Source organism: Otolemur garnettii, unplaced genomic scaffold, assembly GCF_000181295.1.
Source record: "Otolemur garnettii isolate 467f Iridium unplaced genomic scaffold, OtoGar3 scaffold00167, whole genome shotgun sequence".
Classification (NCBI taxonomy): Eukaryota; Metazoa; Chordata; class Mammalia; order Primates; family Galagidae; genus Otolemur; species Otolemur garnettii.
Genome location: NW_003852562.1, coordinates 637596 through 654359, shown reverse-complemented (window position 1 = coordinate 654359; position 16764 = coordinate 637596). Strand labels below are relative to the sequence as shown.

General features: G+C 41.7%; 1 protein-coding gene across 3 annotated transcripts in view; it reads right to left on the bottom strand.

Moving 5' to 3' along the window:
• Window positions 1-1148: 1148 nt before the first annotated feature.
• Window positions 1149-16764, bottom strand: part of DCLK1 (doublecortin like kinase 1) — a 352892-nt gene continuing 337276 nt past the window's right edge. The window contains exons 16-17 of one of the 3 annotated variants that reach the window (XM_023519276.1): window positions 14608-14681; window positions 1635-1692 (exon numbers count right to left, since the gene is read on the bottom strand). In XM_023519276.1, the coding sequence (XP_023375044.1) occupies window positions 1635-1692; window positions 14608-14681 (132 nt within the window). Of the gene's footprint in view, window positions 1693-14607; window positions 14682-16764 lie in introns of all 3 variants that reach the window. The other 2 variants (XM_012811599.1, XM_023519275.1) reach the window with 2 other exon arrangements.

Here is a 16764-nt window from a genome sequence, read left to right as displayed (position 1 = left end):
AATAGATTTGGTAATGAGAGTGAAAATAAAGGTCTTGAATAGGACTAGGCCCAGAGACAGAAAGACAGTATGTAGCCCTGGATAGTGTAAAAAATTGAGGGTGGTTAGTCACAGCTGAGTGGTTAGGCTGGCTCAAGCCTGTAATTCTAGCACTTTAGGAGGCAGAAGCAGTAAGATTGCTTGAGACCAGGAGTTCAAGACCAGCCTGGGAAATAGAGTAAGACCTGTCTCTACAAGAAAAAAAAAAAAAAAGAAAAGAAAAGAAAAATTAGCCAGGTGAGGTGGCACGAGCCTATAGTCCCCACTACTTAGGAAGCTGAGGCAGGGAGTCACCTGAGCTCAGGAGTTTGAGGTTCCAGAGAGCTATGATGAGGCCACTTCAGTCTAGCTGGGCAACAGAGTGAGATTATCTCCAAAAATAAAAAAAAGTTGTCTTAGGGAATGGAAGTTCTATCCTTAGTCCTATCGTCTCTAGGTCATTTATCTTACAGGTGCACCAGTTCATACCCATTTTTAGAACATTCTGGATTATGTCCCCCCCCCCGTGCTTTCAGCTCAGCCACTTTGCAAAGCACTTGCCACGTGGATTCCTACTCCAGGTGGAGCACACACTGGCAAACACAGTGCACGGAAAAGCAGGTGAGAAAAAGCACAGAATCTTGTCTCCTCCTTCTGTTTGGAATTCCAGCCCTCTAGAGCACGTGGCAATTTATTGCTCTGTTCAGCCAGTTGTTTCTTTCCTGGAGACGTCTGACAGTGTGCAGACAGACCCTCACCAAGCACCGACAGGCCACCGTGCTTCCCCGAGGGTCTGCGCCAGTGCTAGCAGCAGCTGATGTGGGAGCAGCATTTCTGGGGCATGAATAGTCCACCTTCGTGTGGAGACAAGTGGGGGAGGGCAGGCTCACTGCAGCTGGCACGGTCCTATCTCTAATGGGAAAAGTTGCCTTTCTCAAGTGGACAGTGAGGAAGAAAGAGGGGTGTGTATGCCGAAGCTATCAATCTACCACGTTCTAACTCCACAGAGAAGGACCAGCAAGACTGCACTCTAGATGTCCTTCTTGTCTGGACATTTCAGAGTCTAACACTGCCACTTGATCTGCAGCAAATATGGAGAAAACAAGTGTGTGTATTCATCCAAAGACCCAAAACATTCCCCAGTAAGGGTTCGCGGTAAAAATTCTATGCACTCAGAGGGTTAACATGTGCTAAACTGTATTACATACTGCAGATCTAGCTTGACTGATGAAAACATTCATTGCTTCTATGTTTAAAAAAAATTGCAAATTAGCCTTAACCCTTTGAAGACCCTGTTAGCAGCAAATTACCATCTTCACAAATACCACATCATCTCATTCAATAGAGGGAAATAGCTACGAAGATACCTGAAAACACACTTTCTGTCCTGCCATTCAAGCTTTGAGTGCCAGATAGATCAGATGAAACTGTTTTACATAAATTTTTTTTAGGGGGGGGAATCTTAGAGTCTCAAAGGGTTAAGCTAGGACTTTGAGTAAAAGGGTCTTATTAAAAGGGCGAGTTGGGGGAGCGAACAGTCTCGGAGGAGCTTGGGGAGTAGTCTTCTGATTCCGAGTTGAGTTCCGGCGGGGCTGGCTGTGCCTTGTACCGGCTCCTCACATCCTGGTTGCGTCTTCGTCGGAAAACCTGCCTCTCCTTATCAAGAGCGGTGGTCTAGCAGGGGCATAAAATGAGAAAGAGGACAATTAGGCCGAGGGAAATGGCAAAATAAACTCTTCCTAGAACTTTCTGAGGTCAGAAAAATCTGCCAGGCAAGTTCCCAATCATAGTTCACTTTTGTTGACAACAGTCACCACTCTTGGGGAGCTTTCAGCTCCCCCTAAATCCAACTTTTTAGGGATCTGGTCATGACATCAGCAGCACAGGCAGGATGGATGATGTCCTGGGCGTGGCCTCTCCCCAGCCCTGACCAGAATCCTGCTTGTTCCACATCTATCTGCCCTTGGTGGCTTCTGGGCAGGCCAGAGAACCCCCAAGTTGTACGGAAGCCTCAGTCCTATGTGTGTGTGACAAGTAGGAGTGGGCCACGTGCATTAACACGCAGCTCAGGGTCACCCTACAATAAAGGTGAAAGGTGATGAAGTTGCCGAACCTTCAAACAGACCCACAAGCTCTTCCTGTTCCTGTGGTCCCCCTCACTCTCAATGCCATTTTCACCTGCTGATGAGAACATGTGGCTGAATCTTGGGGGAAGGACTGGTTTAATTTTAATGAAACCAAAGCCTGAAATTGAACACTACTTGAATGCAAGTAAATCAAATGGAAGCCTCCCAAGGATTTCCCTTTACAAAGTTCCTTTTCATCATAGTATGTGGTAGTTTATGAAAATGAGATTCAGTTCCATAGTATTCCAGTTCTCAGTCTCCAGGCCTTGTTTTCCTGAGAAAACACTGGATGATCTCGGCTGTGTCATCTGCCTGTAGCTCTGGAAGTTATTACAATGTCAGAATGGGAGCAGCATGACTTTACCGTGGATTTAATGGGTGTGGGAGGAATGGGGTCATTACAGAGAAACCTTACACAGAAAGCAGAAAAGCAGGTACAAAGTCTGAAGAAAAATACAGAACGCTTATAAAAGTTGAGGGCATTCTTGTTTGAAAAATCCCTCTTTAAAAGGATGTAGCCTGGAGGTTTTCTGCTTTTAAGAGATTACTTTTCCTCTGCAGGGATATATACTGCTATTCCTCCTCTTGAAAATTTACTGTTAAGCTTCTTCAAAGAACAGAGATAAATTTATAGCAAGCCTGGTTCTGAGAACAAAGTGAAAACTAAACCCCCCATACAACTGTGGTATAGCATTAGAGCAATCTTAGATCTAAAATAGGCAATCACAGTTTCAAAATGAAGTAATAAAGAGAAAAAGAGGCAATGCGTAGGGCCAGGCTAGTAAATGGCTTCGTTAGGGGGAACTGTTCTACTTTAAAAACTCTGCACACACTGAGTAACAGTGTTACAAACCAACCAGGAAGATAAACTTTAATAATTCACTTGTCGTTTTACTAGATTGTTATACAATGATCCAATAACCGGCTTGCTGAAATGTCTACCTTTGATTCTTCTACTTGTTGAATTTTTAAGGACCCTCATATAGTTCCTGGGTTTATACCCATTGATTTTATGACATTTTCAGCATCTTAAACCCAGATTCCTAACTGTATTTAAAACATTGTAAAGTTATAACACATGGTATTTTGCTTTCAAAGCAAACTGAAAATGTTGTTTGTATAGAGTTCAATGTTTGTAGAAAAACAGACATCCATTTACTCTGCTTTACATAAAAAAACATTCTGTAGCTAATCTGAAAGTAATAAACTCTTCCCTTGGCCATAAAAAAAAAAGTCTTTCTATTTCTACCTTTTTGAGAAAGAAAAGGATCTTTGGAGGTGGACTGAATCCTGAGTCGTGAACAGAGGCAGTCAGATGTGGGGAGGGAAAGCACAGGGGCTGTGGTCAGGAATTCCGTGCCCTGTCTTGTCCACGGTTGGCTTGTGGCTTTGTGAATCATTCACTCAGCTCTTGTTTCTGTTAGATAAGGAGCAGGAATAATTCCTTCCCACCCTTGCTATGGGGAAAAACGGATGTGCAAATGTTTTCTAAACAACCAAGACTCCCAGAAACGTCAAGGTGTTCACCTTTACAATTTGATGTGAGATATTGCTGCAAAACTGAGTAACTGCGGGTCGGGGAAAGCAGTGCAACCAAAGTCCAGATGAGAACTTCACAGGACTTTCCCTCCCTCACTGTCACCGCCACCTTCTTGATATTTACTCATATCCCCATAACCTAGTCACTTACACCAAGTCACACCCTTGGCTGCAGTCACCGAAATGTACCATTTCTCTGTGAATATCACAGTCCAGCCTCTCCAGAAGCTGGAGCACATAATGGCGAGCTCATGCTTGGATGGTCCCAATACCCTTATTTTTAGCTTAATTTCTGAAAATGCTTCTGAGGACAATTATATCCTCTTCCTTACTTGTCCCTCTGCCTGGAGAGCCCTTGCTCTGACCCCTTTTAGGCAGTTAGTTCTGGCCATCTTTGCCTATTCCCCCTGTCAGCAGCTTTCTGGGTGTCTGCCTCTGTAGCTGAGACCTTGTGCCCAAAATCTCCTGAGCCTGCAGGTGCATGGTTCCCTAATATCCTGGAGGCGTTTATTCATGGAAGCATATCATGGGCACGAGTGGGTGTCATGTAATAAAGTCTTGATGGTTGTCTTTTTTTGGATTTATAGACACTTAGAATTGAAAGAGGATTTAAAAGTATTTTTGTTCAATGCTCTGCCTTGATAGGCAAAGAAACTGAGGCTGGGGCATGTGGAAAGACTTGTCCAGACTGCACCACTAACTAGAAACACAACTCAGTTCTTCTCCTGCATAATTTAATCTGAAGTCTGTTGAAGCAGAATGAATTGGAGTCACTGCACTCCAGTAGCTCACCCCTTCTCTGTTCCTGCCCAGCATGAGCTGGGGAGAAGATGCTGTCCACAGACAGGCACTGATGATCAGAGAAACTTCTCTTAGGAACAGCAAGCAGAGTCCCCTGTGTGCATGATCCCAATCTGACTGGGGGGTGGCTTGCAAACTTCTAGGGAGACTCGGATCTGATGACAGAGATGTGGTTTCTTTATCCACCCTGTGCTCACAATATTCTCAAAAGCTGCAAGTTAGGTTGAGGGCTCATAACTGACTTGCTGGCAGAGATGCTCCCCTTGCAGAGGGATGTCACCATCCCCAGGTTTCTCCTCCCTGGGCCCCTGCTCACTCTGCTTCCATGAGTTATTTTAGGACCTTCCTCCTTCTCTGTTCCTGTCACAATCTAGCACTGTTATCACTGTGCATGCTGCCTCATAAGTGACTCTAATGAACTGTCTTCCCTGCCACAATGTAGATTTTTGAAGGACCAGGGTCAAGTCTTAGACACACTCTCTGTGTTATTCACAGTTCACTGCACACCATATATAGTCTATGGATTCCATGGCTTTTGAAATATGCCAAAGTGCAACAGAGGTTATCTATTTCTCTCGGGAGCACCCAACCCCCCACTCCATCCTGCACACAAGGATGAGGTCAATTTCCACAAGGTCCAATTTATTTATAACCCCTCATAAAGTCCAATTCCTTGACCTATCTTTGCAAGGTGCTTACAATGAAAACTTCCAGTGTCTATTTCCTGTTATGACTCAAGATGATCCCGTGACATCAGCAGACTTTATGTCCTTCTGTTGGATACTTGATTTTCTAGCACAGCATCACTGACTCTGCCGACCATTAAACGAAGCTTAATTTCTCCTCCCCACTCCCATACTCTTGTGATAACAATGATGGTGACCTTACTCCCATGCCTGGGATGGGGGAGGAGTGGGCTTGTAAACCAGGAGTGAGCCTGAGCTTCCGGCATGCCCCTAGAGCCACGACTGCTGCCTAGGCGGGCACCCAGCCCTGTCACAGGACCCAGTGGGACTTTCTGACAGCATGGTCTGGAGCTGCTTCTCACATCTTTATACCCTAGGTAGTCCAAGATTAAAGCCAACACAAGGAGGCAGGATTTGAAGAAATCAAGCTTTGGCTGAGTGCCAAATCCACCCATCACTGAAACCAGACCTGACCTGCAGCCCTTTCAGGTGATGGGAAAGAATAAATTTCCTTTTTGCCTAAGCCAGTTTGGTTTGGGTTTCCTTCACTTGCTGTAAAAACAGACCTAACTGACCTATTTCTGAATGTACTTCTACCATTCTCACCTCTACATATTGGCTCAAGGTGTTCACCAACTTGAAATGACCTCTCCTCCTCTCTGCCCACTCGAGTTTATGCATTTGCCGAGGCTGGATCAAATTCTACCTCCTGTATCACGCTTTGTCTTTCTGAACTCCTTAGGCAAGCACTGTCTTGACCAAACTTTTCACACTTAATTGATACTGACCTTCTATTATCTGTTCTTTGCATATTCCCTAAATACCACGTGAATGCCTCTATGATGGAATTTGAAACTTCTCCGCACTTTCCAGAATGCTCACCAGACTGTGGCACATGCATCAGACACATAGTAAATAGTTCTTAATTAATACAGAATTATTTTAGGAGATTATATATTTTCTGAATAGCAAAAAAAGAAAAAAGAAGAAAAAAAATAGAACCCAAAGCAAGTCTATACCACAAAAGAGTAAGAAGTTAAAAGTATTGAGTCAATATTTAAGAATATAATTTATATTTTGAATATTTCTGTCAGATAAAGTTAATATTCTCTTATGCTTATGCATTTACCCATTCATCAGACACTTATTGTGGTCCACGTTCTTATCACAGTAATAACTGTCATATATAATATCTTTAGAAATGTAATTGTGGCTATAAAATCAGCTTTACTCTAAAATATGTACAGTTCATCCCTTATACGTGACTCTTGTAGCTCCTATCTCCATTTCAGGACAGATGAATTCAGCAAACAAATAGACTATTATATATTATATAATTTTATAAGATAAAAAATTATATAATGCAAATGATAATCGATCTTCCCCTCCCCCCAAAGAAAAAAAAGAGTATTTGAAATGTAATTTGATGTCTGAAGTCTTACAGCACAAATTCAATTCTGGGTTCTTTCAACATTCTGAAAGGCAGCTTTACTCTTTATCAATCACAAAAAATCCCCAGATGTCAAGCAAACAGGGTCTCATCTCCTTAATAACTATCTCTGTAAAGTAAGGATGTCCTTAGGTACAGGTCTGATGTTCCATTAACACTTAAGACTTCCTAGCGGGTTTATTATTTTGTTACTTATTTTGTTCGTGGCTTGTAGCTCTGTTGGAACCTACGTGAATTGAGTTGCAGTAGAATTCCCAAATGTTTCCTTAGGAAGTCACTACTTCATTCAGAGTTCAGGAGAGAATCTGAGGAGGGCATTATCACATTTTGGTGCTAATCACCACAGGTTAAAGGTGAGAAAAGAGATCTCTTGAGATTCTGGAGTTAACCAGTGGTAACCAAAGCTGAAGCTCTAACCTAGTGACTTCAAATAAGCTCACAGCAGTGACTGCTATACCGTATGCAGGGGAGGGCTGAGCAACAGTGGCCTGGGGGAACTTGGTAAAGTGCGCACAGAGTTGATTAAGTAAATGACATCGAGAAATGTACTAATCCGAACCTGAGCTACCCAGATGAAGCACTGCATCCTCCTCCCTCAGACTGCTTAGGCCCTGGGTTATCACAAGATACTAGATCAAGCGTGAAAACAAATAAATGGTAAAAGAATGCCAGTTATCTCAGCAACTGGGGGGGGCATGGAGTTTATAGCTTTACTCATGTGGTAGCTGCAGAGTTTAGAGAAATGAATCCCCAGCACGTTTTGATGCCTGCCATGACCCCAGACATCCCTAAAGAAAAGACAGTGTTTACTTAACATCAGGAGATTTATTCCAACAAGGGCCACATCTAATGAATTTGGCCAGTGGCCTCTCCTGTTACAGTGAAGTGACACTATCCTCCATGTATGCTTGGATATTTTAAGTCCTAACTTATTTCTGACACCATATTTGGAATGAGCACAAACACATTATCTATCCATTAGCTATGTCTATGTGATGTTAAAGGAGAAACACAGCATGGAGGAGGAAGGTCAGGAACAAATTAAGAATGTGAATCAGAGGCTCAATGGTTAGGGTGCTGGCCACATACATTGGGGCTGGTGGGTTTGAACCTGGCCTGGGCCAGCTAAACAATAATGACTGCAACAAAAAAATAGCCAGGCATTGTGGCGGGTGCCTGCAGTTCCAGCTACTTGGGAGGCTGAGGGAAGTGGACTGCTTAGCCTAAGAGTTTGAGGTTGTTGTGAGCTGTGACACCAAGGCACTCGACTAAGGGTGACATAGTGAGACTCTGTCTCAAAAAAAAAAAAAAAAAAAAAAAGAATGTGCCGGTCTGGGGTCACCCCACGTTTCTTGTGCTGGTCTTGTCTGGTAGCTTTAGTTAAATCCCCATGGAAGCAGCAGTTGGTCAGGAGAATTAGCTTTCTGTGCTAGCTCAGCTAATTATGTGACCTCGGACATGTTTTCCAACCTCACCAAGCCCCAATTTCCAGGTCCATAGACTGAAGGGGCTGCTACTGTGCATGACCCCTAGGGAAACTTTCACCCATGAAATTCTATGAATATGCTTAATATCACCATCAATCTACTATAATGGGTTATGTTTTTCTCTTAGCAAACAATAGGCCTTATTAGTCTATGGACTGAAAATATTTCTGTCCTGCAAGATGTACAGGATTTGCAAGGGATGTACCTCATTGTAGCTGGAAAGCAATGTTTTTTGTCATGGCAGCAATTATTGGATTTAAGTAACTGCATTTTTCAGAGGCAAATGTTGACTGCTTTTCCTTTTCTTGCTTTCTTAATTTATTGCTAGCCATCACAAATAGTCTTCATTTCATTAATAAAAGAACATTATTGTGCATTTTGCCTTTTAGCCCATCCATTATTCATTACACCTAGGAGACTGAACTGGGGATGCAGCTGCCGGGGCATTAATCTCAGGAACCCTGTCTTTTGCTTACCCTCACTCTGTAGGGACTAAGTTACAATTTGCTTGCCATTTTGGAAATGCTTTGCTTGCCAGTAAAATTAAACTGACAAATCGATTGGAATATCCACCTTCCTCATTGCATTGGGGTAGCTGTCGAACTCATTGTTGTTCGGTTTTGTTTTGCTTTCATACCCTTTCGGTGCCTTGTTAGGAACTGCACCATATCTGGAGACACGGAGTGATTTTTTCCTAAAGTAAAGATGATCATTAAAATGGCAAAAAGAGGCCTTCATGGGATACAAAATGAGTAGCCTTGCAAGCTACTTTGTAGGTGTGACTAGTTTCAATATTAGTCTCCATTTTCCTGGGAGAGTTGACTCTACACTTCTGCACCACTAGTCTTAATCACAAGCTTCTCTCGCTGACCTGGTTTTTAATAGAGTCTTAAATTGGCCCAGCTCTGCGGTGGGTTTCTGGGTGGCCTCCCATCAGAGAGTTAAAATTACAGGTGGGGGCTAAGCTCAGGTTTGTAGAGCATAAAATTCATGTGTTTCCTTTACCCGACAGCCCCTGATTTGCTTATAAAGGCTCAACTAAGCTACCATGTTGTTTGTTCTTCATCATATTAGTAAACTAAAGAACAACCATGGGTATAGATCGTCTTAACAAACTTAAGAAAATGTTGTACTTTCTAAGAAGATGATTTAGCAGGGGTAACCTCTTTTATGGCACAAACAATTTTAGCTTTGCCAACAGGTTCATTCCTGCTAACAATGGGATGTCATTCTAGAGCATCTCATATGAGTTTGATTGCATATACTCTGAGGTACCCCCCAAACACAGCTATCCTGAAAAGCAACGAAGAATGGCCCCTTCTTTGAAGAATGCAATCGTGTGTTCAGTAAATTAACAAATATTTATTGAAGGCCTACTATGTACCAGCCATTCTACTAGGTAGAAGAGAGAGGTTTTAAACAAGCCCTATTCCTGTTCTCAAGGATTTATATTCTTATAGGTGGTGCCTTTTAATGCAGACACAGTTCCCCCCTAGAATGAGTGTTAGAAAACTCTTTCTGGAGAGGGCCATTAGTTAATATTCTAGGTTAATTAGCCATGATGGTTCTCTGACACAACTACTAAACTCTGCGTCTGTAGGGCAAAGCCAGCCATAGACAGATTGTAAGTGAATGTGTTTCAATGAAACTTTAACAAAGATAAGCAGTGGGCTAGATTTGGCCCACTGGCCATGTTTTCCAATCCCTGTCCTAGAGAATAGCATTCTAAATTTACAGTTCATCATGACTTTTGGCTATAGGAACCTTAGGTGAAATGGAATGCCATAAATTCTCAAAAGAGATACAGCATGTAAGTTAAGTTACCCTCACCAGAGCATCAACAAAGTTTATGATTCTACTTTAATAACAAATGCTTCAATCTGAAAAGAGACCAATTTCCCCAGGAAAATCTGCCTCTACTATGGAGTGGGTGACTTGCTCTTGGGAGACAAGGAAATAGAAAAGGAATCTCTTCTGAGTTTCTTTTTTAGGCTGGACTCTGTGACAGCATTTCAGATGAACATCCCCACGCCCAGTTCACCTATAATTAAATGAGCATAGGGAGCTCATTTAATCCTCACCACAGATTTGAAAAGTAGCTAATACTTTTCTCCTTTTTTACAGATGGGGAAATAGAAAATCAGAGAGAATGTAACTTGCCCAAGGACACTGCAGGAAGTGGGTTGGACTAGACCCAAACCCAGGGCTTCTTGACTGCAAAGCTACATTCTCTCCAATTTCCAAGACTTTTAAGTTTCTAGAAGTGCTATGTGTTTGACACATTGTCTGGCTTCAGCATATCAACAATTACTTTCTTAATAAAATGCATGCCCACAGCTATAATTAAGTCTGTTTTATATCCTCTCGTACACATTTACACCCAACAAAGCCTGTATCTTATCAATGAACATCGCTAAGGAGCGTCCACAAGGTATGGCAGGAATGAATGCACAGCAATAGTGTGGATGTTTACTTTTAAAGCAAAATGAGATAAAATTCTGAAACAAGGTCAGAACAGACATGACATCACATAATTTTCAGTGAATACAGAATCATTAGGAATCTCAGAAAAATGTTAAAATCCCACTTCAGTTTATACCCAATGAGTAAGATTTGGAATGCTGTGGCATTTTTTTCATTTCTAAAAAGAAGTTAAATTTTAAAAAGACACATGTATGTCATTGGAATCCTCTGTTCAGGGTGTTCAGGGGCCTATGAAAAGAACAAACTAAAACCTCCCCCAGTGAGCAACCTGGTTCACTTGGTAAAATGTAACACAGATGGTTTGCTGTTCCCAAGGCTCTCTCAGTGGCTATTGGTGACCTTTATGCTGAGACAGGCACAGGTATCTCCCTAACAATTCACTGTTGGATAGCAGGGTACAACTGCCCGGTCCTTACTGCTTTCTTGGGACTTCTCTGTAATTGCAGTTGAAAAGGTTTTGGAGTTGAAATCCATGGCTTTGCTATGTGTTAAACTCAACCTCCCAAACTTCCTTTTACAGAGGGAGGCTGGGGGTGGTGGTGGTGGTGGTGGTGGCTCTTCCCTTGCTAGAGGCATGTTCCTCCTTCCAGCAGTGTGTTGACACTCAGCAGGGACTGAGTTTTCACCCAGCCCAAGAAGGCCAAGACAACTGCCACCAAGCAAGCCACAAGGCGGGGCAGCTTGCTGTGTGCACTTGGCCGCTACCAGCTGAAGCTGGCCCCAGAGCCCTCCTCACACACACCACGCTGCGGTTTCTCCCTGGCTTCCCTGGGAACAGTTCTCTCAAACCTGTGCTGAGCAACATGCGTTTAACTGACCCCATTCCTTTTAACAACTGAGCATGACAGCTTTTAATAGCCTCGCAGAGGCGGCACACGGCTGCCGCCGCTCTGCCTCATTACTCACTGTTTCGGGGACCCGAATCCAATATGCACATTTCAGTCACGTCATGCCTGGGAACTCAACCATCCTTTGTCTTAGCTCACCTCCCTGTTTTGTCTTATTTAGCATTTTTAGCTTTTGTCTTGTTTTGATATTTGTCTTATATAATTGGGTTACCCAGTCCTGGTGGTTGCCCTGTTATGTGTGCTGAAGACGCAGAATTCTTCTCCATGTTTTAATGGCCACAGCACCTGCTAAGGTGACAGCTTCACTTGGGAAAGGCAGCAATGGGGTGCCTGTGCCCCCCTCTGAATAAGGACATATTTCCAGGAAATGTAACGGGATCTAAATGTTTTCCAGTGGCTTGTAGCAGGGGAAAAAAACGATGGCTTTTGGGGTTAGGAGGGTGTGAAAGGATCTTCTGAGCTCATTCCTGGGATGGTGCCCCCCTTGACTCTGGGTGACAGGAAAAAAGTCTCCTGGATAAATAACTCAGGTAGAGAATGCTGACCCCTTGGAAGCAGCTCTCCGCTAAGAGGTGGAAGAATGAGGGACAGAAAGAGGAACATGGACTCCACTATTTCTCCACAATTGCCAGAAGACCAATTAAGAGGGACTTGCCAATTCTGGGCGCCCTGAAAAGATGGTTTTTCTAGCCCGTGCTCTGCTGTGAGCTGCCTTATACGAAAAAGTGAACATGACTCCCCAGTGTTCTGCTCTGAGTAGTGAAAACAGCCACGGGCACTTTAACACAACCACAGGGCGTGGGGATATTCGCCTGTAATGATTGTTTATGTTAGAAAGTTGGCTGCCACCATGGTTAGACAAATGCTCCTATTTCGGAGGAGATAAAAGGCAAGCGTTTGCCATCAGCGAGGAGAGTGTGTTCGTTCTGGGGCTAAATGGCATTATAAAACTTCCTAATTAAGCATATATGCCGATGAGTTTTTAGCATCATTTCTCCAATTTAGTATCGCATCCGAAGCCCGCTGTTTAGAAAGGCACTGACTATAAACATTGTTGTTACTGCCCCCAGCTGGAAAGCAGAGCGGTTTATGTGTGGAAGAAGAAAGAGATTATTTCCCATCTGCTCCTGCCCATTACTCAGGGATGTGTCATTTTGTCTGCTGATGGGAACCAATGCTAGGAGTTTAGTTAAACAGCGTTTTTAGATGTGGCCACATTTATCAATTATTGTGTTTACTTGGGGTTTTGTTCCCACCCTTAATTCTACACATTAAGTAATTTAAGTTTCTAAGGATTTTTCTTTTTCCAGGAGTAGATAAACTTATATGTGTGGTTTTTATGATACAAATACGCACAACTGTAATTAGACATCCTTGATGCCTATTTTTAATTGTATATCAACTTCACACATATATCTGGCTAATATGCCTGAGGTTAGGAGACATACAATTAAAAAAGGATGGAGCATGGTGTGATTCAATTTATATAAACTACAAAACCAGCCAAAGCTAATTAATGTGGTTAGTCTCTGGGGTCAGTGTTTACCCTGAGGGTGAAATGACCCTCCTGGAAGGAGCTGGAGGGGTGTGTGTTAGGGGTGCTAGGTGTGCTCGGAGTCTGATTTAGGTGCTGCTCCCAGGGGCATGTTCAGGTTGTGAAATTTCACTGAGCTGAGCATTCATGATATGTGCGCTCTTTTGGAAATACATATTCTTTCAATAAAAAGTAAAATATGGAAGAATCATCTTCCATGTTAAAAAAAATCAAAAGCAGAGTCTGCACAAAGGCAAATGATGATAAATTCACTCCCCGCCCCATGCGACAAAAAGATTAAAAATAAAACAAAGTTCTTTCTACATCTATAAAGCTAATTATTTAGATAAAAAAAAAAGGTTGATGTGCAATTCCTGCATGTTCAGCAAGGGAGAAGATACTAATAGCTTTCTATGTAAAAATGACTTTAACTCATTTTACTGAGCTTTGGGTATTTTCTTATTTGACACAGATCTGGAAATTGTCATGATTTTAGTATTTCTGGATCTGGATCATTTGCAAGGTGTGCCCTTTTCTGCTTTCTTATATTCTTTGTTTTGAGCATCTAATTATACAAAATAATTAGGGGTAATAATTGGGGGCTAAAATTATATACGATGGTTATCCAGAAAGTATCCAGCTATCTTTCCAGACAGTCCTCGTATATAAAAAACCAGTGGATTTTTGTTGTTGCTGCTGTTGTTGTTCTGGCAAATGCTCGGGTGTGGAGCTTTACCTGGAGATCATTTCAGAAACATTAAGATGGAGAAAACAAGTTCCCTAAGACTTCTCAGAGTTCATTTCTCAAACCATCCAAAACCATCCTGCTTGTGGATAACTTAAAGAGACACAAACAATGCCCCTTGAAGGAAATGCCAGGACAGTTGACTGGAATAGAAAACGATTGTATAGAATTCTTAACCCAGTTAGAAAAAATCGATACCTCCCATACTCCCTTTTGCTTGAGCGGATAAGCCAGCTAAAGAATCTGACAGTTGCATAATATTGAAAAATAAATTCATGCAATAGCTAGTACATACAGGGATTTCCAGGGGGAGAGAGGTAACAATAAAACGAAAACAAAACAAAAAGGTGGAAAATTTGAAAACACAAGCTTACCAACACACACAATGCATTCTATAGCCCGTTGTACTTGGAGGCGCTGCTACTACTAACGTGTAAATGCATTGTTTCATCCATCTAATCAGGTCAAGGTTGGGCTTGATGACTTTAAAATGACAGTATATACTTCTACAGAACATACACTGACGTGCTATTATTGTTCTTCCATTTCTCAAAGGACAGAAGAGCACTGGAAATCATTGTTTTAATTAGCAACATCAGGAAAATGCTGTGGCATTAGCACCAAATATACTGTCCTTTTAACCAGAAGGAGAATAGATACTGAGCATGTGCAATGGAAAGAAAGCTGGCAAATGTCAGTGTGAATAATGGGTAAAAAAAAGGAATGAGGGGGTGTGGCATCTCAATCAAGATTAAAATGAAACCGATAAAGCAGCATATGGACTGGGTAACAAATCAAAAGCATGTTTATCCACCGAAGGAACTGGTTAATGGAGACTGCCAGCACGTTGCCATGGAAACACTGACTGTTGAGCTGCACCATCTCATACCTTATCCAATACATTCCTGGTTGTTGGTAGTAGTCCAAAGACCCTGATCTCTTGATGGTAAACCCGTGGTCCAGCTGAGCAGAGAGAAATGGGGGCAACTCAGTGGATCGACATTGTGCTAAAGAATTAAGACTCCAGACCAAGCTGTTCTTCATTCACTATGTATGTATATATAGTTACGATGCCTCTTCTGCAGGGTAACTAGCTAATATCCTGAATCTTCACATCGAAAATAAAAATGCAGGAAAAGACACTAATCTTGCAGGCCAATTTGTTAGAATAGATCTAGTCTGCGAAACAAGTTTTTGAATGCACATTTCATTGTGTCTTTTCCATTTCAGAAGATACAAACATCTCTTCATATGTCAGAAAATGGAAAATGCTTAACAATTAAATAAAGTACTGCAATCAGCTTTAGCCACCTAAGAGAAAGCAGATTGGACACCCCAAAAGCATTACCCCACCAGGCATGAATGTGAGGGCTTCATAACTATGAAATGAAAGGGGGAAAAAAACAGGTTTGGGAACCCCGCCCATCACAGCAATATGAATTTCTTCCTTTAGGAGTTAATCTTCAAAAGCAGAGCTACGCTTAAAGGTGAATCTTAGTTACATTTCTAAACTAAAATGATATAAAAACAGTCAAATTTTCTCTAGGAAACTTGGAAAATAAAATTAAACAAAAAATAGTTTTGTTTTGTTTTTTTTTACTATATATTAAGTGCTTATGATTAACAGAAAAGACAACAAATAGAACACGAGACAGGTTCTCAAAACTGTTTAACCTGGAATAAGCATTTGGCTACCTGGGAATAAAAGATTCAACCCCCAAATCTGAAGAACAATAATCATGCTCTATGCCTGCTTCTCCGTTCTGCCCACAACAAGATGCAACTTGCACAATTTTCTTTGGAAAGACGCTTGTGAGTTCTTTCAAGTGCAGTACTGGTGTGATGCTAATGACAGTTTCTGCTTCTAAATTCACAAAGGCATTTCAAAAACATGCCAGGGCACCAGGCATTTAAAATAAAAATTGCTTGGAGGATTTGGTGTTCTGATTATAAAATAGGCTATCCCAGTGTTTATGGAAAGATGTGCGAGGTTTTAATCTTTCTTAAAAAAAATTGTGTTTTGTTTTATTTAGGAAAAAAATCGAAGTACACTTGCTCTTAGGAAGATGAAGGTGTGTGCCTTTTAGTCCCTGAAGATGGCTATTTCGTAATTAGCTCTCTATTGCCATCTACAGGCCAAGTGTCACATACCAGGTCTCTTTATTTTAGAACTAAGCTTCCCCAGTATCACAATTATATGCACGCTGATTAGTATGGATTTGTTCAATTAGATTGAAATGCTCTATTTGCATGAGCAAAACGCAAAAGAATAACTTTAAAGCATTAGGAAAATTATCAGTAAAAATAATAAACAGCATTAAATGAGGAAAAATAAATTGGAACTGACATCTTAGTCATCGGTTCTTCATCAAGCTGAGCAAATCTAATAATGCCTCTCTCTCCTCCCTCAGCTCTCAAAAAGTCCACCGTTAAAATGTCATCTCTAATCCATTTTATGTCTATAAATTGCATTTTAATAACCTTTTGTTTCCCTTTCTCTGCTTTTTTTTTTTTAAGTCCCCCAACCACTGGGAAAGGCAGCAGAGGGCAGTGGCAGCAGGCGGCAGCTCCAGGGCAGCAATGGCTTCCCTCTAATCACCCGGATTGACCTAACGTCAGCACACCTCTCCCCCTTCCAGGAGGGTGTGCGATCCCTGTGAACTTCCAGCTGGTAATTACTCTCCTAGCCCAACTCGAGGCCCTCTTTCAACCTTAATGTGGAGTTATCATTTGTCCTTTCTTTGGTCTTAATAATATAAGGGGTAGGAAGCAGAGAACAAAACAAAACAAAAAAAATGACAACATGAACAAAAAATACTCGGGTTCAGAACCATGAATGCATGTTAAACTACACTCATGTCATAAATTACGCCTGTGAATAGACACTGTCGGTTATGACAGCACACTGTTTTTTCTTTTGTCATTCTAAGATTGAAAGAATGTCATAGATTTCTTTGTGATCTCCAGCAGGTGATTAGGTTTCTAACTAAGGACAGGGAAGTACTGGTTAAAGACTAATGATTTTTCACTTTTTTTTTTTTTTTTT